The following is a 25714-nucleotide window of genomic DNA, read 5'->3' as shown; positions in this document are numbered from 1 at the left end:
TCCTGGGGGCTCCAAATAGCTTCCTCCATGGGCTAGCCCCTCAGCCAGGGGAGGGAGAGTGAGGGTACATGGCTTGGACCTATGCTCTGCAGAGCATTCACACTGCGTCCAGCTGCTCCACAGGGCATTCAGACCACATGCAGATGCTCGCTGACTCGTTGCGCTGGACTTGAGAATGCCTCCTTGTCACTCAGGGTGCAGGAATCAGAAGGATTTCCTGAAATTCATTCCCACTCCAGCTTGTCTGCACCCAAGGTCACTGAGGATGCCAGGCCAGAGGAGAGGGCCCCTGACCACACAGCTGCCTCAGAGAGCGAGCACATCCCTCAGATACTGTCCAGTGACCAGAGAACAGCAGGATATGCAGAAAGACACGTGAAGCAGGGGGCAGGCATTAGAGTGGGTTTCCCTACCCTGGCAGTGTTGACATTTGGGGCCATAATCCCGTTATAAGGACTGCCCTGTTGCACCATAGGCTAATGACAGCATCCCTGGCCACTTCCCACTAGATGCCAGAAGAACACCACCCCCTCACTTCCACCAAGTTGTGACAACCAAAAATGTTCTCATTCAGTAATAACTGTTGGTTCCCGCCCCTCGCAGCCCTGGTACCCCCGTCTGTCTCTGTGATTTTGGCTGCTCTAAGTCCCTCATACACGTGATGTCACACAGGATCTATCCTTCAGGGGCTGGCTCATTTCACAGAGCTGGCTCATTTCATCCTCAGGCCTCACCATGTAGTGGCAGGTGGCAGGATGTCTTTCTGTTTCAGGCTGAATAATACTCCAGTGTCTGGATGGGACACATTGCATTTCTCTGTTGTCTGCAGGTCAACACTGGTCTGCTCCCTCCTTGGGCAAGGGGGAAAAATGCTGCTATGAACATGGGTGTGCTCCGGGAACATGCTGAAGGACATACTATAGGATTTGCTGATGGCAGGGACAGACTGAAACCAGGAGAACTGGGCTGATTTCCAGGTATGGTCTGAGCACGCACGTGATGGGCAGGAGGTGAGGAAGCAGCCTCACTCCTAGGTGGCAAGAAGAGGTGCTGAGCGAGCAGCCTGTCAGGAGTCTAGCACCTGGGCAGAGGTCAGGGTACGCAGGGCTGGGGAACCGGGAAGACAGGAGTGATGCACCCCTACAAGGAGGATGGGAAGGGAGCCAGGGAAGGAGCCTCAGTGAGACAGGACAGAAATTAGAAGGTGGTGTACCCCCCCAGGGGAGGAGGTAGTCAAAGAGAGAATGTGGCCAACAGTGTAGTCTTGATGGGCTGTTGAGGAAGCAGGTGGGAGAAGGAGTGGTGTGAGGCAAACCACAGAGGGCACAGGGGCAGCACCTTCAGGACTCCTGTGAGGGGGAGAGTGGGCAGGACTTCAGGGTAAGAGGGCTGGTGACCTGGGGAGTTCACAGCAGGTTTTACCTCCAGGAGAACGATCTAGAAGATGGAGAGACCAGTACAGGAGACAGGGAACAACACTGAATAGGCAAAGGGGATGAGGTCCAAAGCATGGGGGCAGGGGGAAATCCAGTGTATAGGGGGTGGGGAGCGCCAGTGCACGGGGGAGGGGAGGTCCACTGTACAGGGGCGGGGTGGCCCACTATACAGGGGGAGGGGAGATCCAGTGTAAAGAAGGAAAGGGAGACCCAGTGCATAGGGGGGAGGGGAGATCTAGTGCACAGGGGGGAGTGAGGTCCAGGGCATGGGGTTGGGAGGAAGATTCCCCACAATAATGTATCTGAGGCATCCCCCACTCTGTGCTTCATGCCTCTCCTCCCATCTGGAGCTGGAGTCCTCTGGTCCTCTCAGATCTGGGCTGGCCTGTAACTTGCTGAGACCAAGAGAATATAGCCAATATTCCCTATGACTTCTAGGCTGGGGCTGGCCACTCTCTTGAACCCCTGTCCTCTGTCCTGCCCTTGTACCACCACAAAAAGGAGCCAAGGGCAATCTGCTGAGAGGTGGGCACCACACAGAGACAGAGGCCCCACTGTCCCAGGGCAGGGGACTCAGGAAACCCAGCTATTGGAGGAAATTGAGAGGACATGAAGACGTGGCCTCCGGCTGACCTAGGAGCTGGAGTCAGGAACTCCGAGCTCCTCACACTATCCTGGGTCTGAGGAACACGCGCTCTGCTTCCCTTCCCCACTCAGAGGTGGCCTCAAGGTCACAGCCTCTAGACAAAGTGATGTGCTGAGCCCGTCTGGATGGCACAGTGCTAAGTCCACTACAGCCTCTCTAGGAACTTTAAGATTTGGCAGTGGGCACAGAGATCTCCTTATCTTGTGGCCCTGAGACAAGTCTATCAGCTCCCTTGCTTATTAAACCCGCTTCCTGCCAACCAGAGGAGAGGAGTAGTCACCTCAGTCTTCTGCCTCTCCTCACCCTCCATGGATGGTGGCCAGTTTGCAAACCAATCCCTTCCAAGTCCAGGACTTGGACTATCACCCCAAAAGGAACTTGCATCCCTTCACAGTGGGAGTGAAACCACCCCACAGCTGTCATGTCCACACTACCCTGTCTTTGGTCTGCTTGGGCTGCCACACCAGTATGCCACAGACCGTGGACAGCAGGCACTTATCACCCCTGGGTCTGGAGCTAAAAGCCCAAGGCCAAGGTGCCAGCGTGGTGGGTTCCTGGCGAGACTTGCTTCCTGGCTGCACTAGCCACCTCTCGCTGCACTGCATGTGGCAGAGAAAGAGGATGGGACCTCCTGACAGGTCTTTTTCTACAGATATTACTCCTATGGCAATAGGACCCCACCCTCATGATCTCATGTAACCTTAGTTTCCTCCTAATGGCCTCATCTGCAAATATAGCCATGCTGGAGGCCAGGACTCAACACAGGACTTAGCACACAGCACCCTCCTAAAGCATCATCTTGCTGTGACAGGACTTCCTAGAAGCTCCTTTTATTGTACTTGGTGAGTCTCCCCAAGTCTGGACATGTGGCCTTCCCCAGGGCAGGACTAGGGGGTCCTTGCTCATACTTCCTTCCTTTATTTATTTATTTATTTTTAAGATTTTTATTTATTTATTCATGAGAGACAGAGAGAGAGAGAGAGAGGCGGAGACTTAGGCAGAGGGAGAAGCAGGCTTCCTGCAAGGAGCTCAATGTGGGACTCCATCCCAAGATCACGACCTGAGCCAAAGGCAGACACTCAACCGCTGAGCCACCCAGGTGTCCCAATTCCTTCATTTTTTTAATAGAAAATTTAAACTGATCTCAGACCAGAATCTGCCTGGGGATGGGAGCAGGGGAGAGCCAGGGAGGGATAGAGTGGGACCACAGAGGCGCCCAGGAAATGTGTGGCTCACTGTCTTGACTGGGTGCCTGTTTCACGGTATCTGCCGATGTCAGAACTTATCAAAGTGCCCACTTTAAACACGTGCAGTTTATTATATGTCAGTTGTACCTCAATAAATGTACCCTGCCACCACATCCCTGACCATGCTCTGTTTAAATGTTTTTGTTGAGTCTGGAGCCGGGACCCGACAGGCTGTGGCCCCGCACTAGCTCCACACAGCGAGCAAACGCCTTCTCCGCACCAGGGAAGCCCCACCCACCTAAAGCCAAGATGTCCAGTAAGCAGGCCAAGGCCAAAACCACCAAGAAGCGGCCATAGCGGGCCACTTCCAATGTCTTCGTGATGTTTGACCAGTCCCAGATCCAGGAGTTTAAGGAGGCCTTCAACATGATTGACCAGAACTGAGATGGCTTCATTGACAAGAAGGACTTGCATGACATGTTGGCCTCACTGGGAAAGAACCCCATCAATGAGTACCTCGAGGGCATGATGAGTGAGGCCCCAGGGCCCATCAACTTCACCATGTTACTCACCATGTTTGGGGAGAAGCTGAATGGCACAGACCCTGAAGATGTGATCCAAAATGCCTTTGCCTGCTTTGATGAGGAGGCCTCAGGTTTTATCCGTGAGGACCACCTTCGGGAGCTGCTCACCACCATGGGTGACCGCTTCACAGATGAGGAAGTGGATGAGAGTACCGAGAGGCACCCATTGATAAGAAAGGCAACTTTAACTACATGGAGTTCACCCGCATCCTTAAGCATGGTGCCAAGGACGAGGACGACTAGGCTGCCCTGGAAGCCCATGCCCAGGCCCCTGTCCCACTCCTATTCCCCATTCACTGTGTACCAGCTTCATGCCTGTGATCCCACAGGACCCTCTCAGGGGATCCTCTCTCTGAGGGGCTAGGGGCCCAGCTCCTTGTGGAGGAACAGGCTGAGCACACACAGTGCCAGGTAAGGGGCATACAGCCAACATGAAGCAGGTGTTCCACCATGACCTCCCCCATCCCAAGAGAAAGCTGTCTTCTAGGGAGCTGGGCCTCAGGGCTGCTCCCCACAGGACAGGCCCTCTGTCCTGTGGGACGCAACTTCACATGCTCCCCCATGCAGGGCATGACAGCTCTTTCCCAGCCACTGCCACTGCCACAAACCTCACGAAGGTCCCTTCTCAGAGGGCAGGATGCCAGACCCCTCCTCTGTGCCCTGCTCAGCCACCAGAACACAGCCCACCCCACCAGGAGTGTGATCCAGAAGATGCATGTAGGTTGGACATTTGACTCAGGGGAGACAGAATCTTAAATAGAAGTCTAAGCACTGGAAAAAAAATGTTTTTGTTAATCAAACTTTTAATTTTGACATAATTGTGACTCGCGTGTGAGCATAAGAAATAGTACAGAAATCGTACAGGGGTCTGTGTACCCCTCACCCCGCCTCCCTCGACAGTATCATCACACAGAACCGCAGGACAGCAGCATGGCCAGGACAGACACACAGACACAACCTGCCCGCTGCACTCACATGCTCCAGATCACACACTTGTGTGATCAGTGTGAGCAATGAGTGCCTCACCACATGTGGAGGGTCACAATGCGAAGCTACTCATCACCCAGAGGATCCCTCGTGTTGCTCTTTTTAAAAAATTGTTTCATTGTGGTAAAATACATAATGTGAAATCCACCACTGTGAACTTTGAAGTGCACAGTTTAATGGTAGTAAGCACATTATGCCTCAATACAGCTTTTAAAACCAGGAGCAGGTGCCAACTCTCCCTCAAAGGGACCTGAGTCACCAGCCCTCCTGATCCCTGCAGCCCGAGGAAACCACTGCTGCTTCCAGTCTGCTACTCCCCACCTGTCAGCTCACCTTCAGGCCCCCACTGGTCACTGCCTGGTCCAGAGCAGTGGCTTCCCAGAGTCTGTGTTCCCTCAAGAGAACCTGGAATGTCACATAGGCAGGGTGTCTGCCAGGGTCACGTCCAGTGAGGGTTTGAGGTCACCATTTCTAGAATGCACTGAGTTCCACACACTGACCCATTTTCTTCCAAAGAGGCCCTCAGCCCTCTGCCTCTGCCTCCTGCTCTTCAGGACACCAGCTCCCCCAGCCTGACCATCTTGTTCACATGCATCCTGCAGGCCTGGGGAGCCACAGAGCACTCCTGGGACGCACACTTTGCAAGCCAACCCCCTGGGTGATGAATCTGTCTATGCAGCAAGCTGGGACCACAGTAGGTGCTTCAGGAGGGGTCCATGTGGCTTTTGGGTCACTAGAATTCCTACCACCACATCTCTGACCATGCTCTGAAACCACCACTCCGGCCACTCGCCCACCTCACACCAGCAATGGTTTCTGGGAGAAAGTCCCAGGTAAGACTGGGCCTCTACTATCTGGTCCTCTGCCAAGTCCCAAGCCCAATGCCCAGCACACAGTCTACACTCGATTAATGTTTGTTGAATTAATCCATAATTACCTTAACTCTGTGCCATCTGAGAAGGTCAAGAGGGGCTCACCACTTCCTTTCGTTGCACCAGATTCTTACAGGGACCGCGCAAGCAGCCCCCTGCCTCCCCACCCCCATCTCTCCCCACAGTGAAGTCCCAGGTGCACGTCTACACAGGGGGCCTATAGGTAGAGCCCTGCCACGAAGTGTCCAGCTGCATCTTTTCCCCTGGATCCCTGGTCTGGGGAGAAACTCTGGGTCTCCTTACCTAGAATGGAGCTCCAAGCAGAGCCCAGACTGTCATCTAGACCCAAAGTTGGCTGGGTGTGAGTCATACCAGCTGGCAGTGACCACAGTCACCTGGTCTCATGGAGTCAGGCTCTCTGTCTCTCCCATCAAAGCCTCTCTGGCACAGGGTATAAGGAAACCAGCCAGGCAGAAGCCCACTGAGGCATGACCTTATTCCTCTCCTCAGAAAGGAGCTCATGGAGAGTGCTCAAAAGCGCCTTGGTCAGGAGCACATGCCTGGATCAGGGACACATACCCGGGTCAGGGGCACACACTGTGGCACACCGGGCTGGGACAGCTTTCCAATTTAGTGCCAATCGTCTAAGGCACAGCAGTCCCTGCCCAGGGAGGTCTCAGGAGGCTCGAGGGCTCTTTGGTCACTCCCAGCAAGCACTGTAGGCCTTATGGGCTCCTCCACAGGGGCACACAGCTCCACCCTTCTGTGGTTCCAAAGTCTTGGCAACACCACAGACCTCTGAGAACACGGGTTAGGGTTATTTCTTCACACAGAAGGCCCTGTGGTTTCATTCTTCATTGGTCCATCACAGAACATTCAGAAAGATCCAATTACTTCCATTAACTGTGATAAAACACACACAAAGGGGGAAGCCTGGGTGGCTCAGCGATTGAGCGTCTGCCTTCGGCCCAGAGCATGATCCTGGGGTCCTGGGATCAAGTCTCCCATTGAGCTCCCTACAGAGAGCCTGCTTCTCCCTCTGCCTATGTCTCTGCCTCTCTGTGTCTCTCATGAATGAATAAAATCTTAACACACACACACACACACACACACACACACACACACACATAAAGGTAATCTCTCCATCCATTATCAGTCTGGCTGTTAAAATGCAGGCATGGAAGAGCGGGGATTCTACTGTCACCTATGTCCCAAACCACCTGGGGAGTAAGCACAGGGGGTGACAGGACCATAGCCCTGTATCAAAGCCCCACCTTGATGGACTTTGCCCCTGCTCTGTCCACAAAGGAATGAGGTGGCTATGTCAGGCGTGACCAGGGAACGTGACCAGGGGCCGTACAGCAGGACAAAGAAATGGAGGTGGCGCTGTGGGGATGTGGGCCAGCTGCAGCTACAGGGTGACCCTGGGAGGCAGGTGTGGGGTCGCACAAGCTCCAAATCTAACAGGGAACTTCCCCATGGGATTCAGTGGGGAATCCCTCAGGGGACGGACCATGGCTTAATGAGGACATGAGCCACTGTCTGGGGTGCAACCACCATGGGCTCCACAAAACGCATGTGGATGTGGGCTGGGTAGGACCAGCCCAGGGCTCAGATGATGCCCAGCAGATGGTTCCCAAAAATGCCAGTTCAGCCAGCTCAGCCCCAAACAGGAGCTTGCCTGCAGTGCTCAGCTGGGTGAAGGCAGGTGTAGTCACTTTGGCCGTGGGTAGGCTAGCAGGACTGAGGGGTGGGAGCCTACAGACCACGGGACACACTGAGTCTCAGGACTGAGGCACTGGGGAATACTGGTCCAAAGACAGAGCCAAACCCAAGGGCATGGCTACAGATGAAATGTACCAGAATCCCTGATGGCCAAGCCCAATGGTCCAGGGAGCAGCCAACTGTCTAGGTCCCGATCACAGCTCCTGTGTTGGTCAGGTTGGGCTGCTGTGACAGAAGACCACACTCACTTGAGCGGACTTTTTCGGGGACACAATCCAACACATAACAGCTGGTCGTAGATTGGAAAATGTCCAGGTGGAGCTGGCGTCCCCCAGGCCTGGTGGATTAGGATCTCACTTACAGGACCACTGAACAGCATCCAGCCCAGGTCCACCAGTTGCCCCCACTCTCCACCCTCCTCCCCAGACATGCTCTCCAGCCCCCAGAACCACCAGCCCACCACCATCCTGGGAGCGCCTCTGCCCTGTTGTCCAACCTCCTGAGGGCAGGGAACAGGATTGTCCCATGTCTGCAGCAGCAGGCCTGCCTCGCATGGGCACTTGAGATGACGTAAAAGCCCCTTCCTAAGAAGGAGTCACCCACCTGCAGCCCCGGTGGCCACTTCTGTCTCAGGGGCAGATCTTCTGCCGGGGAGAGCACCCGCCTGGCCAAAGTCCAGATGCAGAGTGAGGACTGTGTCCTCAGCCGGGGCCCGACTCAGTCCAGTGTCCAAGGACCCCTGGAGGCAGCCACAGCCCTCCACAGCCAGCGCCCACTGCCCAGCATGTGCCCCAGGCCCCAGGACATACCGTCACAGCGTATGGCACAGGCAGACACCACAGAACCTTCTAAGTAGTTCGGGTGGTGTCCACGAAATGCAGCCTCACCCAGCATGCCTTGTGAATGGCTCTGTGGGTTCAAGCCCAAGGAAGAGAGCTCTATGGGGCATCATCAGAGGGTAAAACTACCTTTGCTCCGGGGCTGCCTCTGGGCCACAGTAGCTGGAAACCCTACTATTGCAAGTACCCTATTGCAAGTACCTCCTTGCAATCCTCAGCTGATGCCCACCTTGCACCTTCTACCCACCTTGCCTGCTCCCGCCCCCCGCTCCCGAGGTCTGTCCTGTAAAGCTCTGAGGTCCCACAGGCACAGGGTCAGAGGTCAGTCCCAGTTCAACCAGTCCTCTTCCCTGAAACTCCAAAACCGACATCAGTCCCACGGTGGATCCAGGCCTGATGGGGGGGAGGGGGTGGGGTCCCTTCCCCCCACCTAATGAGAAAGCCCTTTGAGACAAAGCCTCCTAGAGCCCAAGTGTATGGGGTGACAGCCAGCCCGTGTGGCCTCCCATGACTCTACCTGTTCTCTCAAGAGGCACACACCAAATGAGAGACTCCTAACTCTGGGAAACGAACAAAGGGTAGTGGAAGGGGAGGTGGGTGGGGGGATGGAGTGACTGGGTGACAGGCACTGAGGGGAGCACTTGATGGGATGAGCACTGGGTGTTATACTGTATGTTGGCATATCAAACTCCAATAAAAAAATATACAAAAAAAATCTGGAATAAATATATTTTCCTAAATATCACATTTACCAAAACTCTCTGTAGAAAACAAACTGTGGAAAACAAACTACAAAAAAAGAATGAACATCATGCAATGCTCATCAAAAAAAAAAAAAAAAAAAAAGAGAGAGAGAGACACACAAATGCGTGGAGACCGTACAGGCCACTGGGGGGACCCGTACCAGCTTTTGAAGTCTCCTACCTGACACTGGACAGGGGATGTGCTAACTCACACCTGTGATCAGTGACACTAGAATCCCTAGTGCTCAGGAAGGGGGTGGGCGGGCAGCAGAATCAGGCCCTCCAAGCTGACAATATGCCTCCTTAGTGGAGGATAGAGGGAGACCAGCCATGGAGCACCCAGCAGAGCAGGGGCCTGCATCTGGGAAGGTGCTTCACCCTGGGGACAGCCCTGCTGGCTGGGTGGGGTCCCCCAGAACCCACCTCCCCCACTGTTCTCATCAACAACTGCCTCTGGGCTTGGATATGGAAGGTAAGCCTGGTGCCTACAGAGCCCTCCCCCATGTGGGGCACCCCCCACCACGGCCAGCCCGCCCCCCACAGAGAACCCCCCCATGGCTGGACCCTGCTCCCCATGGGGTACCCCCCACCATGGCCAGGCCCTGCCCCCCACTTTCCAGTAGCAGGGAGGGGAAGCACCCTGTCCACAGCTCTCCCCTGCAGCCTCTCCTTGGCCACAATCACCAGAACTCCTGATGGGTCAACAAGCCGTAAGGAGGCCAAGCAGCCACAACAGCAAAGCAGCAGAGGAGCTCCCCCACCCCGGCTGCTCAGGAGGAACACACGGCTCCTGTGACGCTGTTTCATACCTGGAGGCACACAGGACAGGTGGGAAAGCAGCCCGCAGGAAGACAAGGCCACGCAGGAAATGGTGAAAGGAGGGATCCCTGGGTGGCGCAGCGGTTTGGCGCCTGCCTTTGGCCCAGGGCGCGATCCTGGAGACCCGGGATCGAGTCCCACGTCAGGCTCCCGGTGCATGGAGCCTGCTTCTCCCTCTGCCTGTGTCTCTGCCTCATTCTCTCTCTCTCTCTGTGACTGTCACAAATAAAAAAAAAAAAAAAAAATTAAAAAAAAAAAAAAAGAAATGGTGAAAGGAGGTGGAGATGGTGGAAGCAGGTGGAGATGCGTGAACACTTGCTGTTTAAGACGAACATCAGGGAACAGGGTCAGGAGGGAGCATCATATGCAGTAGCCGCGGCACAGAGAGATATTTCCATCTCTGTTTACCCGAACCAAGTCACCACCTGTTCCCATAATTGGTTTCCTTTCCAAGGGGCCTGCCCCCTCAGCGGTGGGCGGTAGGCAGTGGGCTCCCCCGTGAGTCTGCCCCCGAGGAACGGGCCACTCCCACTCAGGAGCGCCTGTGGCTGGTGTGATTCAACCATGTACGAGGACTCTCCACATACATCGCTTGCCCTGAGTCTTCATGGCATTGCAGCCACTGCCTTGGTGCCCAGGCCCTGCTCCCAACAGCAGTCCAGGAGGGATCCCAGAAAGAGAAGGCTGTGACGGCCCCATCCAGGAGGCCTCACCACTGCCCCAAGAGTGGAGGTGGAAATAACAGCACATGAGAAAGACACGCACGCAGAGGAATATCAACACATGCACACAGGTCCTCGGAGGACTCAGAGTGTGGCTCCCGGCCAGCCCGGGCCAGGGTGCAGAGGGCACAGGCCTGCTTGGAAGACCTACCCAGGCCTCTGATCTCAAGGACTTTGTCTTGGTTTACATGCACCAACACCCACCCAGACACTGCTCACCAGGGCTGGGGTGGCCCAGAGATCCCCTGTACGAACATCCTATGGCTCACCGGGCCCCACCCTCCTCACTGACCACCCTCCATCCATCAAGAACCACAGTGGGGAAAACAGTTTACTGGTCCCCAAAAAAGTTAGACCTAAAGTTGCCGCGTGACCTAGGAATTCTGCTCCTGTGTATCTACCCAAGAGAAAGAAAAATGTGTCCACAGAAAAATGTCCATGAATGTTTATAGCAGCCTTATTCACAGCAGCCCAAAAGAGGACCTAGCCCCAAAGTCCACAGATCGATGAACAGATCAACAAAGGATGGTTTACCCACATGACAGGTAAATCACCACACTGTGATGATGTGGATGAGATGAGATGCTAAGGCCCCACAGGTGAGGGTCCCCTTCAGATGAAACTCCTGGAACAGAACATAGACAGGACAACAGGCCAGCGGTCTCAGGGAGAGAGGGGGAGTGAAAAGCACTGGCACTGTGGACATGGGCGCTCACGTGCATGCTCCATCAGCTAATGCCACCAACTGCAGGTTATATGACTGTCACCTAATGTTTTAAAAAACGAAAAATATATCTAACAACAACAACAAAGCTACAATGGGCCTCGTGAACAAGCTGGATTTGTTCCCAAAGCACATCCTTGGAAAAGGTCCGAGCAAGCCCCAGACAGTGGGCATGGGTCTGAGTCTGGGGGAAAAGCCACATGCCCCCACCCTCTGTAACTCCTCCCTTCCAGGTCGTTCCCCATCTGACGGCTCCTTATCAGCCTGACAAGTGCTTCCCCAGGGGCCCATGTGTTTTCCACTCTAGACCCCAGTGCCCCGCAGACTTTGCTGAAGCCCGGTCCCTGGGGCCAAACAGCAGAGGTTTGGACACAGGCTCTCTGTGTGGGAACCGGCTCCTAGTCTGAGAGCATTTATTACTGGAAAGACAACGCACAGTGAGCACACTGTCTGGCACCTGCAAGCATGCTTAGCCAGCAATGCAAGGGAATGAACAAAAGCCCGGTGGCCATGGTATTGGAGTGGGGTCCCTGCACCCCGCGGCCGGGTCCTCTGGAACTCACTCAATCTGCCCCACTCAGTCAGATCCCAGCATGCCTGCCTCAGAGGAGCTGTAGCAGCCCAACTTGGGCTTGCTGCCTGCCGGGCTGGTGCTCAGCTGCAGGGGCAGGAAGGCAACTCCGGGTCTTCCTGGGGCCTCTCATCCAGTTTGAGGCACACGAGCATCCAATCAATACTGATCTCCCAGGGAGCCTCACCTGTTGGGTGAGGAGATCCAGAGCCGGACCTGGCTGCTGGGCTCTGGGTGAGGCTGACTTCTCCCAGCAGCAGAGGCTCCTTGGCGGCTCACATGCAGAGTAAGCAGGGAATCGCACAAGGACGAGGCCACCAGAACACCATCTGTCCCAGGACATACAGCTGCTCATCATACCTTCCTCTCAAAGCTGAGACCAAACCGTGATATTATGAAGACCACGGACCATAACAGACACCTGCTGGAGTGGAATGTCCTATGCATCCCCCATGTTCAGGGGTCCTCACCAGGACTGCATGTGACCCCTCTTTCTCTGATACACAGAGGTTTCCTGTCCAGGCCCCAGCTACGGGGACAAAAGTGATCCCCAAATCCACATCCAATTACACGGTGCTGGACAGTCAATGTGACAAACACAGACAAAGCAATGCCAGATGTCAGGGCAGCCATGGCCCTTTAAGAGGCTTTCACTGTGATGCAAGGTAGAGAGCCAACACCAGCAAGGGGTCACCAAGGGAGGTGGGGGGGTATCTGTGACTCGCCCAGAAATACTTCTAGGACTGAAGGCTCACCCCCCAGGAGCTGGCAGTCCCCATCCCCGGAACTGCCCCAGCTGAGGACAGGCCACCCCGCGGGCAGACCCATCCAAGACCCATCCACAACTCAAGGTCACCCAGAGGGGCCCTTCCAGCTCCTGAGGCTGGGGAGCAAGGCTGCATCAAGACCTAGCTTCCCCTCCCTCACCCGATCCGCCCTACAGAAGGCCGCCCCAACAAATACTCCTCTGAGAGTCTGCTCCCCAGTCGTCCCCCGCCCCAGGCCCCCCAAGGCTGGGTCAGGTTTGGTCTGCTCACCTCCAGCTGACAGGCTCCCTTCCTCACCCCTGCTCATAGCCCGCACGTCTTCCTCTGCCTTTCCATCCAGCTCTTGCATGGAGCTGTTCTGCGAGCCTCCCTTATCTACGGCTCGCAGCTGTATCTTTGACAACAGTACAGCTCTGCCTTTTCAGGGGGTTTGCCCCATTTGCATTTACCAAGACCACTGACAGATGTGTGATTATTTCCACAGCTTTACTGTTTGTTTTTTATCAACTGTGCTCCTGCTTTGCTGTCCTCTCCCTCCTATCCTGCTGCAACTGGACTTATATCTTCTGTGTTCTTGCATGTCCCTGTCCTGATCTGGAAGGTTCTCATGCTGTAACCAGCATGCTGCTCGCCCTGGCCTCATACACATGCTAATCACATAGTTGCCCCACCTGGCACATCCTCCAGGGCCACGGAGCCATCAGGGACCTCAGGACACCCCCCCAACCCAGGTGCCTTTGGCTGGTAATTCCAATCCCCTTGTTTTCAGGATCCCTCATGCCCAAGCCCCCGCTTCTCTTCACCTCAGGCAGTAACTGTTGCATGCATGTGCCGCGAGCTCCTTGCCTCCCACATCTACCGCCTCTGATTTTCCTTCTGGAGAACACATCCCAGTCCTTCTGCAGCAAGGATTCAGGGGTGGCTACACTTTTGTCTTCCTCTAAAACTGTTTCCATTTCAGCCCCTCTGTGGACACAGTCCTCCAAACCTAGAGCTCTGCTGAGAGATGGCTCCCTGCACACCCTCACTCTCCCCCCAGGGCCTTGGGTCAGCACCGCCCACCTGCGAGGGCTCCCCTTGCTCATGCACCCACCCCAAGCCGCATTGGATGCACCTTCCAGCCCTCCACAGCTGCAGACCTCTCAGGCTGCCCATCACCTCTCCTACGGGTGACCCTTCCCAGGGAGTGGGGGGTCAGTTTTCAAGTTCCAGTTCAATGACTCTCTCCTTCATTGCTGGGATTTCCACAGGCCCTCATTTAACGGGTCCTAATGTCACCCAGTGCTTTCCATTTGCCCACCTCTTGGATTGCTTAAAATATGTCAGACTCCTGGGATCCCTGGGTGGTGCAGGGGTCCCTGGGTGGCGCAGCGGTTTAGCGCCTGCCTTTGGCTCAGGGCTCGATTCTGGAGACCTGGGATCAAATCCCACGTCGGGCTCCCGGTGCATGGAGCCTGCTTCTCCCTCTGCCTATGTCTCTGCATCTCTCTCTCTCTCTCTCTCTCTCTGTGTGACTATGGTAAATAAATAAAAAATTTAAAAAAAAAATTTTTTTTAATTAAAAAAAAAAAATATGTCAGACTCCTGATTCTCTCAGGGAAAACCACATTCTCACATCTTATAACTTTTTCACCGTGAATTCCACACCAGAGCTACGGCAGGAGGGACTTTCATGACAATTTAGTTTTATTCTGCAGCAGCCAGGTGACACTTTGCACCAGCCTGGGCGAAATGGAGGTAGGGTTTTCCTAGCCACCTGCATGAACCCCTCTAACCCGCCCCTGCCCCCACGCTTCTCTGCCATCCACTCAACCCTCCTTCCCCTATCACAGGCCCCAGGCAGAGTGCTCCCCAGGAGCTGGGACTGCCCCATCCCTGAGTGCTGCCCTCGGAGAGCAGGGCGGGCGGGGGGGGGGGGGGTGCTAGCCCTTGGAGATGGTGCAAGGAACACCTGTGACTTCAGAGCCAGGCCCTAAGAGGCCCTACGACTCCCACTGGGGCCCCTAAACCCTCCACTCAGCCTCCTAGAGGACAGGAGGCCACACAGAGAGGGACCCAGCCCCCACTGAGGCCCCTGGAGGGCCAGGTCGGAGCAGCGGAGACCAGCCCATGTGTGGCCCACAAAACGGGGTTGATTGTTCTGGTTCTCACAGCGGCACTCTCAGCCCTGGGTCTGGCTCTGTGCTCATGAATCAGCATTCCTGGGCACCTGCAGTGGCAGGGCCCTCTCACCTGGCCTGCCGCATGGAGCCCCAGGTCAACTGTCCTTCCCTTCACTCTCCATGTGGACACCATGGGCACCTCAAATGCCAGAACTCCCACCTAGGCCCCCAGACCCCTCACCCCACCCTTAGTCCTCCCCTGCACTCCCCTCCAGCAAACAGCACCCCCCCACCTCCCCTCCAGGCTGGCCATCCCAGGGTCCTGGCAGCCATCACCTCACCTGCACCTCGGCCAGGCTTCCAGTATCGCCCCATCTAACTACTCTCTCCCCATGCAGGAGATGTGATCCCATCATGCATGCCCCCTACCCTCCTTGGAGAACCTGACAGGCTGGTCCCACAGTGCCCCTGACCTGTCACCATCTGCGGTGATCCCCATCTGTTCCCTTGCCCCTTCTAGCAACTGTCACACACACACACACATCCACATCCTGGTGGAGCTTCCCTGTATGATGCCCGGCACCCTTCCTGCCCCTCAAATCCCAGCCCAATAGCGGCCCCTCTGGGCCTGGCCCCCTTGCTGCCTTGTCTGACAGCCCTGAAGCTACCCACAAGTGTGTGCAGGGTGTGAGTTCTGCATACACCAGGACCAGCTCTCCCCAGGGCAGCTCCAGGGGGATGCGGTTTGGCATCAGAAATCTGACAGAAGTGACCCTTAAGGACAAGCCCGGGCACACGAAACACCTCATTGCTGTCTTCTAGATGCCCCAGAACAGAGGGGTTTGGCAGGGCTCAGGATGGGAGGCCAGGAAGCAGGGATACGAGGGTCCTTTTCAGGTCTTCCGTGGCAGTGAGACCCCCAACGAGGTGGCTGGGAGGGTGGGGGCTGGCAGGGGTAGGTTCAGAGAGCCTGAGGGTGCCAAGCCCCTCAGGAAATGTAGGCCTGAGCATCTCTTCACTTGCCTACAAAATGTCTTTTCCCTTGATTGTCGCAAAAAACATTACCATTCTCAAAAACCTCCCAAAAACTGCCAAATTTTTTTAATTGAGGTGAAATTCACATAAGATACAATTAACCAAAAAAAAAAAAAAAAAAGATACAATTAACCATTTTGAAGTGTGCATTTCAGGGACCCTTACACACTCAGCGCTGTGCAACTGCCACCTCTCTCTAGTTTTCAAACGTTTACATTGCCCCAAAAGGAAATGTGGACCCTGTGGCCACCACCTCCCACATCCCACCCCCACCAACTACTGATGTACATTCTGTGTCTGTGGACTTGCCTACTCTGCACAGTTCAGGTAAGTGTGATCATGTGTCCTTTTGTGTCTGTCTTCTTCACACATAACATAATGTTTTCAAGACTCATCCATGTGATAACCTGAATTTCCTTCCTTCTCCTGGCTGAATAATATTCCATTGTGTGGACAGATCACGCTTCATTTACTCACTCACTGCTGGTGGACATCTGGGCTGCTTCTATCTTCCTACTGTTATGTATAACGTGGCTATAAACATGGGTGTACACGATTCTTAAATGTATCGGACATTAAACTAGTTGATTTTGCTTTTAGACTTTATAACTACAATATCCCTAAAAATAACTGGAAACATTCTCAAAAACTAAAAACCAGAAGGAAAAATGACTGCCCTATAGACAGCATCCGCATCCATAGGTGTGCCACCCTGTCTTCCCCAAGAACCCAGAGTACAAGGGCTAGCGGTGCTGGGGGTGGTCGAGTACAGCATCAGCAAGTCCCCTAGAGCAGAGACTTCCAGAGCCCCCACACAGAGCTCCAAAGATCCCCTCAGCCATGGACGGAGCCCCACTTGAAGTACCCCCAACATTCTCCTGCCTCCACCCAGCACAAAACAAAGAGAAATGGAAGAGCTTCAACATACTTACTGTAAGAAGGGAAAAAACCTTCCATTCATCATACCCAACTACTCTACATAAATTACCATAATATGAAATGTTCTATTCTACTTCTGCTTAATCTATTCAGATCAGTAAAAAAAAAAAAATCCATTCATTTTTGTCTTCCTCCTTCAAACACTTGAATTGCCCATCAATATCTAAGTTTCTTTGCAATCCGACTGTGAAAAGTACAAAAGTAATTGTTTCATCAAATGGGACTCATGTAAACACGGATGACAGCTTCGGTTCCTTCCTGCAGGAAACACACAGCTCAGGATGGAAGAGCTTGCAAATTCCAGCTCTGGGGATGAATGCACCGGAGTTCAAATCTAGCTTTCCCTCTTCCTGGCTCTGAAGGTTCTAGCAAGTCAGCATCTCGTGTCTGAGATCCCATTTGAGGAACAGGGAACATCAGATGATAACAAGCACCCCCAAAACCTCAGTGCCTTAACAACAGAGTTCTATCCCCCCTGAGCGGTCACTCACACCCAGCCTTAGCCACCCATGGCTCTGGAGTCCTCTACTGGATCCTGAGCCTCCAGCCAAGGAACAGGGGACACAGGCCACAGGAGGAAGGCCTGAGAGGTCTGGGGGCCAGACCTGACAGGGTGGAGCCCACTGAGGCCCACATGGGCTGAAGTTCAGCCCTGGATTCCCACTGGAAAGGCAATACTGGGGCAGCGATGGGCACATAGTAGCATCTCAGCCCCAGGGAGGGCATAGGAGGCGGGATCATTATCATTCATCACTGTCATCATGTGTCACCAGGGATGCCTGAGGTATCCTGAGTCAAGTCCTATTCCCTACAACCCAGTACAACATGCCACAGCAAGGAAGGGTGGGAGAGGCAGGATGCACCTTGTAGGACATTTTCCCTCTCAAAATGACCTAGAAGTAACCAGAAGCCTTAGTGATGGCTGACTCCATAAAATGCTCTATGTCACAGTCCTGTAATCAATCCACACTCAACAGTGCCGCTGACATTGACAGCCGTCATTTCTGAGCCACTCCCGTGAGCTCTTGACAGAAATGATCTCCTCAAATTTCCTACAGCAGGTCCTGTCACCCCCACCTCAAACAGGGAAACTGAGGCACAGGGCCAGACAGGAAGGGATGAAGATTCCTATCCAGGCCCCAGTGTAGAAGTCTCTGCTGCCCTCTCTGTAGCAGCTTCAACACTATTCGGACACACATGCCACAGCAGGCAGCAAGGACAGGCCAGTGAGGCACGACAGGAGCATCAAAACGCACAGCATTCTGGGTCCCCATTTTTCTCTGAAGCAGGCTCGCTCACTGTCACTTACCTTTGCATGGGCACATGGTAGACCCCACAGGAGCTGGGCTGCCTGGCGCTGTCCACACCAACAAGACAAAACCATGGCTCTGCCACCGAAAATTCCACATGACCACTAAGTCATTTGTAGGTTCTTAGATGTGCATTTTCACACATTTAAAAGAAGCATATCTGGTGTTCTGGGAATTCCTGGCAGCTTTAGGAGAGGCACTAAAGCATCCTGAAATTACCCATCCCCTCCTAAGGTCTAATGGAATTACCTAGCAGGCTTCCCATTCGAAGCGAGGCAGGGGAGGGGGTTGGCGGGCAGTGCAGACCTGGGCTCCCTCCCCACCAGGCTCTGCCCTGCCTGCTGGACTCTAAGCCCAGACATCAATTAGGTAGAGCTGAGGATTCTCTGCCTCTGACTCGCCCATGTTATCAGACGTTTCCCGGTAGCACACTGCCCTGATTGTAAACTGCAGACCCCTAACTAATGACATCAGTTTTGGCACAGAAGCTGACACTCACCATCCATCAGCCATTCAGCCCCTCCCTGCCCTGCAAATGTTGATGGCACAGGGCTGGGCGTGTGAGGCCACACACAGGAATTCAGCAAACGGAAGCCTCCCACGGAGTCACTCCCTGTCCGACCTGTGGGCTCCACGAGCCACATGAAGGGACAAGGGACCTCTTGGGCTCCGCCATGTGCCTGCAGCCTCCAAGTGCTGACACATCTGAGGCAGGGCTCTCTGGGAGGGGCAGCCAGGGCAGCAAGGACTACAGAGATGGGTGTGTGGGCCAGCCAAGCCTACTGTGACTCAGCAGTGCTGAGCATCCTTCCCAGGACTCTCTGAGCCCCCTCTCTGCCAGGCACCCACTGGCACAGCCCATGGGGCCAGGCTTTCCAGAACACTGGCTTTCCAGTAGCTCACCTCAGAGAGATACAGAGAGTGGCGAGCTACCCTAAGGACGGCCTCAGCTGTAGCTGGGCACTCGGAGTTTATCAGCTGAAAACCAATCCTTTAGTGGCCTGACTGGAAGTTCGCATCAAAGCCCCAAGCCCCTGAAACAGTGTCTGTACCTGGCACCAGGCTCCAAAATGGTACTGTAAGGACAGCAGCTTATGTCCCAGGCGAGAAGAGTGGGGAAATCAAGGCTTGTGACAATGCTGCCCCGCCAGACCCAGAGGCAGCAGGACCCAAGTGGAGGGAAGAGCGTACCTCTCACCGGCCTCCACGGCAAAGCTCCCCACGGTGCCCCATGCTTTGGGGTCTGCTGATGCCCTACTGGTATTTCTCTAGGTCCCTGTAGGGAAGCCCTGAAAGGATGACTAGGGGCACACAGATGCAAACCCAGGCCTTCCGTGTGGCCCTGTGACCTGCTGGTTTAAAACCTGAAGGGCTCCTATCTGCCACTGCCCTTCTAGGGTGCTGCCACCCTCTGCCAGGTAGTCAAGGAACAGAGGGCCCGCTGCACACCCATGAGCAGGTAGCCTCAGACTCTGGAAACCAGGAGGGACCCTGGGAAGGACTCCCAACCCCTAACCCATGGAAGCTGAGTTAAGTCCACAGCTGTCAGCAGGAATTCCCACAAGCACCCTGTTTGGGGCCACTCCCAAGCAGACTTCACAAAGCTCCAAGAGTCACAAAGCTTACCAAAAGCACTCAGGCTTCTCTCTAAGAAAGCCATTTCATCTCTAACCTGAACCCAGAAAACTGAAAGTTTCCAGATAAACATCACCCACTAAAGCACCATATTTACAAGGAATGTTAATGACCCACACCCCAGAAGTGGTTTGGAGGTACAGATGAGAGAGCTCTTCTTGGGATGCATGACTGAACACGGTAATCCCCATCCAGCTGGACAGCCTCACCTACCCATATGACAAGTCTTCCTAGGAGATGGAAAACACAACTTTAACCTCCACCATCCTAAGGATGCTCTTTGATGGTGGCCAAGATGTCCTGGCTGGGCCTCGCCCGGGAACCCCTTCCACTGTGCCAGGATCTCACCCCTCAGCACAGTGACCAGGCATCAACGAGAAAGTTGTAACCCAGCAAAAACACAAGTATTAATATTTTTCTTTCAGATGAAGACACCAGCTATTCCAAAGGTTCCACTTTTTTAAAGTTAACTCTTTATAAGAAGGGCTTTCCCTAAACAGAAGGCAAAAAAGCATGTCAATGACATTACAAAGGACAGGTTGATAGGCTTTCCCACACACTGCCTTTCCCAGGCAGCTTACCGTCCGGTCCTGGTAACACCAGTAGAGCCCTAACAGTTTACATGAAGAAAAATCATACGGTTTAAAAGGCTGTTTGAAAAGAAATAAATGGAAATATGAGAGCTAGGTAATGTCATTTTCATGTTAAATGAGTATATTATACATCAGGATTTTTTTTTTTACTCAACTGAGGTAGTTATTAATGATTCACATATCAAAAATTTTAAGCATCAGAATGTTTTAAAGCATTTCTAAATGCTTTTTTGAACTGCAAGAACAATGAATATTTTTGGCTTCAGAATGTTTTCCACTGAATTGTAATGAACAAGAAGCTCAGTGTTCAGTTTTAAACCAAAGCAGGGATTATATCAAGAATGCAGTTTGAATTGTGTATCTATCTAAATACAAAAGTGGGAAAAAAAAATCCCAACTGCAGGCAACAGTCTCCCCCAGACACATCCCCCCATAGCTGACTCTCACACTTCTGCTCTGCCAGCCCCAAATCCTCCCAGGACTGACTCTGTGCTCACTTGTGCCAAATGGGTTAAATGGGAAAGGTGGGGGAAACACAAAATTCAATTCATAATCCAAGACAAAAGTCTGAGCTTTGGCTTGAAAAATGAAAGGCTACTGGGGTGACCTAACATAGTCCGACCCTCCAAACAATCAAGATATTTAACTCCAAAGACAGATCTCAAACAACAGACCCCCAAGCTCATGCTGACCACAGGGAACCATGCCATGGCCAGACACAAAGATTTCAAACGGAGATGTGTCTTTGAGTCCAGGAGTCAGGGACACAAGTCAGACAACATGACCTGAGATGCCACTGAGGACCAGATGAAGTACCACTCCTCTTTCCTCCTGCAGCATGATTCTCCATCACTACTCTCCACCTTGCCAGGTCAGCCCCTGGAGCTTGCCTTGGAAGGCAGCTGCCTGCTGAAGAGGGAAATTTAGGGACACTGTTCTCAATTCCGGGGCAAAACCTCAAGGGCAATATCATTTCCCACTTTTAAAGACTTTCCCTTAAACCGAAACAGGCAGGGCCACTGAAAGTACCCAATCATTAATGAAACAGAGAACCTGCAATTACCTCTCCTTCCCTTCCAACCTCACGGTGTGGTTACATGATCCTGGAAACAAGGCCACTGCAGAGGCACGGATGGAAAAAAGCATCCCGGAGCCCCTGGACTCCTGACAGAAGTGGTTTTGGAAATACCAGAATGCTACTTGACCTACGATACGTTTCCCTTCCCTTGCTTGCATATACACTGAAAAAATAACACTGCTGCCCAGCCTAGAAATGACCTTTTGACAAGACTTGATTTTTCCTTAACCGGGGACAGAAGTCACACAAACAAAAAGCCATTCCTTGTACAGATGTCCTGTGCGAAGGCTGCCACCTCCCCCTGGCAGCCGACAGCAGGACTGGGACTGGCCTTGGGGGGAGCTGCAGCCAGGAGGGGTTGCTGGGAAATGGCTAAGGGCAGAGAGGCTCCAGACCACACACAGCACCTCGAGAAAGAGGTTGGGAGCAGGCCGGTAGGTGGCTGTACCTGGCAGGAAGGGACTCCTATCGTCCCTGGATGAGGCCAAGGCCGAGCAAGGTGCACAGCCCTGGCATCCTAAACCCTCAACCCAATACTCTGGAGAACTCTCCCACCCCAAAGACAGCGAAGCAGGAACCCTGAAGGTTCCTGGGCTCGTCTCCCAAACGGACCTCTGCCCCCTCCACCACAATGGGAGCGCCCGGAGGGGACGCATTTAAAGAAAACCCATCCTGGGAGACCACCCACGAGGGGGAGGGCTAGGAAGCCGGATCCAGGAGAGTGGTCAGCCCCCCGGAAGTAGTGGTTCCTGGGATCGGCCTCCATGTATCCCGGTCGCCGCGGTGACCTCGCCCGAGCGGTATCGCCCAGCGCAGACCCCAGCGCCCCCCACCCCGCATCGCCGGCCCCGCTTGCGGCCTGGGACCCTGCGCCCCCCACAGGCACAGCCGCCCCCAGCCCTGCTCTGGCCAAGGCAGGCACCAGTCTGGGCCGGTGGCGGGGACGCAGCGCCCGCAGTGCGACTGGCGCAGCCAACGAGGCGCGGGGCGCGCCGCTCGGACCCCGACCCCGCCGCGGAGGAGGGCACGGGTCCGGGATTCCAGAGCAAGAGGGTGGGCGCGGGCCAACCAGCGGGCCAAGTTTCGGGTCAGTGCTGTTCGGGAAGGCAGGGCCAGGGCGGTGGGACCGGGTCGGAGGGGTCCGTCCAGGACCCAGGACCCGGGGAAAGCGGGGGTCCCCTGCAGAACCTGGGGGAGGTAGGGAGAGCGCTCCCTCCGGAGCGTGGAGGGAGCCTGGGGGTGGGTTCCGGGCCCAGGATAACTGGGTGATCAGCAAGAGGGGTGTTCCCCCCCCAACCCCGTGCAGGCAAGAAGGATGGAGAAGTCCTTCCAGGACCCAGGAGAAGTAGGAGGAGGTCCGCTCCGAGGTGCGGGTCGGGGACCAAGGGGTGCGAGAGGGGCGCCACGCTGGACGGTCGGGGATAAAGTACGCTTGCTGGCCGCGGGCAGCGAGGGAAGCGCACCCTAGCCGGGGCCGGGGTGAGGAGGGTCCAGGAGCCGGCTTAGGGAGGGGGTGATCCTGCAACGGGGCGGGCGGGTCGTAGAGTGGAGCTGGCGGGGAGGGGCTCGGCGGGAGGAGAGAGGGTCCAGGACCCGGCTGGGGGAGGGTGGGGTCCCGCGCCCCGGTGTGCGGGTCACAGAGTGGATGGAGGTGGGAGGTGTCGGCAGGCGAGAGAGGGTCAGTACCGCAGGGAAGGGTCTGTCCGTCAGGGAGGGAGGGGCGCTCACCTTGGGTTTGTACAGCCACTTTCGGAACCTGTTCATCATCGCCGCGCCCGCCCGGCCCCGCGGCCCTCGCCTCCGCAGCGCTGCTCCCGGCCCGGCTGCGGCGCGGGGCGGACACGGGGGCAGGGCCAGGCCGGGGCCCGCGCGGTACCTGGGCGGCTGGCGCGAGCGGGGCCGGACGCCGGGCCGGGCTGAGGGCGGCGGACAGGTGTGCGGGGCAGGTGCGCGGCCGGAGATGCTCCGCGAGCTGTGCGCAGGGCGGCCCCGCAGCACCGCGGCAGGCGGACCAGGGGGCGGGCGGACGCCGGCACGGGGGCGCCGGCTCCTCGCAGCTCACTGACACCCGCGCCTCGCCGGCCACCGCGCCGCGCGCCGCACATGCGCCGACGCACGGCGAGCCCCCTGCCCGCCGAGGGCAGCGAAGGCCGCCCAATCCCGCGGCGCCGTGCGGCGCCCCGCCCGAGGCGCGCTCCCCGCCGGAGGGCGATCCGGAGCTCCCGGCAAGGGAGAAAAACTACAAGTCCCGATGGGCATTGCGGGGAGGCGGGGCCCCGGGCGCGGCGTCCTTGGCCTCGCTGCGGGCGCTGTGCGTTCTGGGGCTTGTAGTCTTTCTGCCGGGGCTCCGGGGCGTGAAGCTGGTTGCTAGGTGACGACGCCCAAACTGCACCCCGGCGCGCATCCCCGGTCGCGAGTGGTGGCGGAGGTCCTGGCTAAGCTGGAGTGAGGTGGGGACCTGCCTGGATTCGCGAGACCTGCTGCACCCTCTGCTGTGGCTTCGGGGGAAAGTGGGCCGGGAGGTGCGGCGGCAGGAGTGCCCACGAAGCCGGCCAACAGGTAAGAGGTGGGAAGAGAGCAGGTGGGACCGAAGGGTGGAGGGCAGGGCGCGCTCCCTCAGCATCAGCATCGCTCTGGCAACTTCCCACGGTCTGTGGGCCAGTCACCTTCCTCTTTGCTTCTCATCTTGCTTTCGATAACCACCTTTTGGGTCTTCTTCCCAGCTCTTTGATTAAAGTTGACAGTGCTTTTTTTCCCCCTCTCTTTTAAATCGTCACAATAAACGGTGCTTTTAAAAAGATATTCTTTCATATTCACCACTTCCCCCAACGGTGCCCTAATTTGGATCCAAAATTCAAGAACCTATTTATGTCGCAAGCAGAGAGCTAAAAACAAATATGTGTTGAATACAAAACATTTTAAATTCCCATTGACAGCTGGAGAAACTGAGGTACAAAGAGGCTGCTGTGCTCTTGGCTGAAGGAGGGGGTCCAGATCAAGAAAAGCACACCCACACCCAGCACTGCTCTGGGTGTTCTGAAATGTGCAGATTTGGGGTGCAGGAAACGAAGTAACATTTCCCTTGATAGGGAACTTGTTGTCTGAGACTCACGTTATCAGTGGCCCGGGGGCTACAGGCTCTGATGGTTCTGGATCCTAACCTCTCCAGTCTATGAAAGCAGTGAGTCTAGGCACAGGCAGCCGCGGAGATTTCCTCGTGTGCTGGTGGGGGGCCATGTTCATTACTGAGCACCTAGTTAATCTTCCCCACTCCCCTCCAGCTCCCTTATGGAGCAGCACCCCCCACCCCCTAGGTTGCTTCTTATCTTCATTTCTTTCTGCCTCTTCTTTCGGGAGCCCACTCTGATCAGATTTTCACCCACCTCCTCCTCCAAAGTTCTTCATCAGTCATCCTTGACCTCAGTGTTGCTAAGTCCAGTGATCAGAGCCCCATCTCTTCCTGGAACTGTTAGCAGCAGCGACTCAGCTGAGTGCTCCTCTCCTGAACACACCATTCTCGCTTGGCTGGAATGGATCACTCCCTGCCTCCCCTCCTCTGGTTGCTCTTTCTCAGTCTTCTTGGAAGAGGCCTCCTTGGTTCCCCAGCCTCTTAACACTAGGGGCCCCAGTACTCAGTCCTTAGAAGCTCTTCTAGCCACTCCTTCCCTGGTGACTTTCTGCGGTCATGTGATCTGGTAAGAAGCTGCTTTCTCCTGACCTTTCCAAAACTTATACCTCTAGCCTGAACATCGCCCTGGATGGCAGAACCCTGTATCTATTCTTTGCCAGTGAAAGTCTAACAAGTCCCCTCAAAGGCAACATGTCCAAGCAGACTCTCGATCCTCCCCCCACCCGGGTGAGACCTGCTCCTCCACAGCCAGTTTCTAGCACGTGACTCAGGGTAGACACTTGGAGGACTCTTCTCTATGGTTCTGTCCTTGGCCAACTCCAAAGCTGGGGCTGTTGTTGCAGAGGCTTCCCTCCTATGCTTCCCAGGTTGAAACTGTGTTTGGGAGGAAGGCTGACCTGAGGGAAGTGGGTGTATCAGTATAAGATTAGGTTCAGCTAGGGGTGCCTGGGGGGCTCGGTCAGTTAAGCATCGACTCTTGTTTCAGCTCAGGTCATGATCTCATAGGTTGTGGGATCAAGCTCCTCACCCAGCTCTGCACTCAGTACAGAGTTTACTTCAGATTCTTTCTCCCTGTCCCTGCCCTTGTCCACTCATGCACTCTCTCTTTCTCAAATGAACAAATAAAATCTTTTAAAATAATGTTTTTAAAAGACTGAGCTTCATGCAATGAAAAATGAAAAATCCTAAGATCACGGTGGTCCAAATAAGATTATTCATGTTTCCATAAAGGAGGTTAATGGGGAGGCAATCCTGGAAATTATAGCAGCCA

At 54.9% G+C, this 25714-nt stretch overlaps 2 protein-coding genes and 1 pseudogene across 11 annotated transcripts in view; 2 read left to right on the top strand and 1 right to left on the bottom strand.

The window, feature by feature from the left end:
• Nucleotides 1-23149, bottom strand: part of ZFYVE28 (zinc finger FYVE-type containing 28) — a 114434-nt gene extending 91285 nt beyond the window's left edge. For 7 of the 8 annotated variants that reach the window (XR_005357169.1, XM_038533239.1, XM_038533244.1 and 4 more), the window contains exon 1: nucleotides 23043-23149. Coding sequence is in view for 6 of the 8 variants with exons in the window: in XM_038533239.1 (XP_038389167.1) it covers nucleotides 23043-23081 (39 nt within the window). In the remaining 2 variants the exon portion in view is untranslated. Of the gene's footprint in view, nucleotides 1-12892; nucleotides 12910-23042 lie in introns of those variants that run through there. The other variant, XM_038533241.1, reaches the window with a different exon arrangement.
• LOC119871232 lies at nucleotides 3579-4096 on the top strand (annotated as a pseudogene).
• Nucleotides 23150-23588: 439 nt separating the features above from the next.
• The window catches only part of CFAP99 (cilia and flagella associated protein 99), a 40069-nt gene continuing 37943 nt past the window's right edge, over nucleotides 23589-25714 (top strand). For 2 of the 3 annotated variants that reach the window (XM_038533247.1, XM_038533248.1), the window contains exon 1: nucleotides 23599-23873. The gene's annotated coding sequence lies outside the window, so the exon portion shown is untranslated. Of the gene's footprint in view, nucleotides 23874-25714 lie in introns of all 3 variants that reach the window. The other variant, XM_038533249.1, reaches the window with a different exon arrangement.

Source organism: Canis lupus, chromosome 3, assembly GCF_011100685.1.
Source record: "Canis lupus familiaris isolate Mischka breed German Shepherd chromosome 3, alternate assembly UU_Cfam_GSD_1.0, whole genome shotgun sequence".
Lineage (NCBI taxonomy): Eukaryota > Metazoa > Chordata > Mammalia > Carnivora > Canidae > Canis > Canis lupus.
Note: the sequence above shows the minus strand (reverse complement) of the source record. Positions and strands in the feature narration are given on the sequence as shown.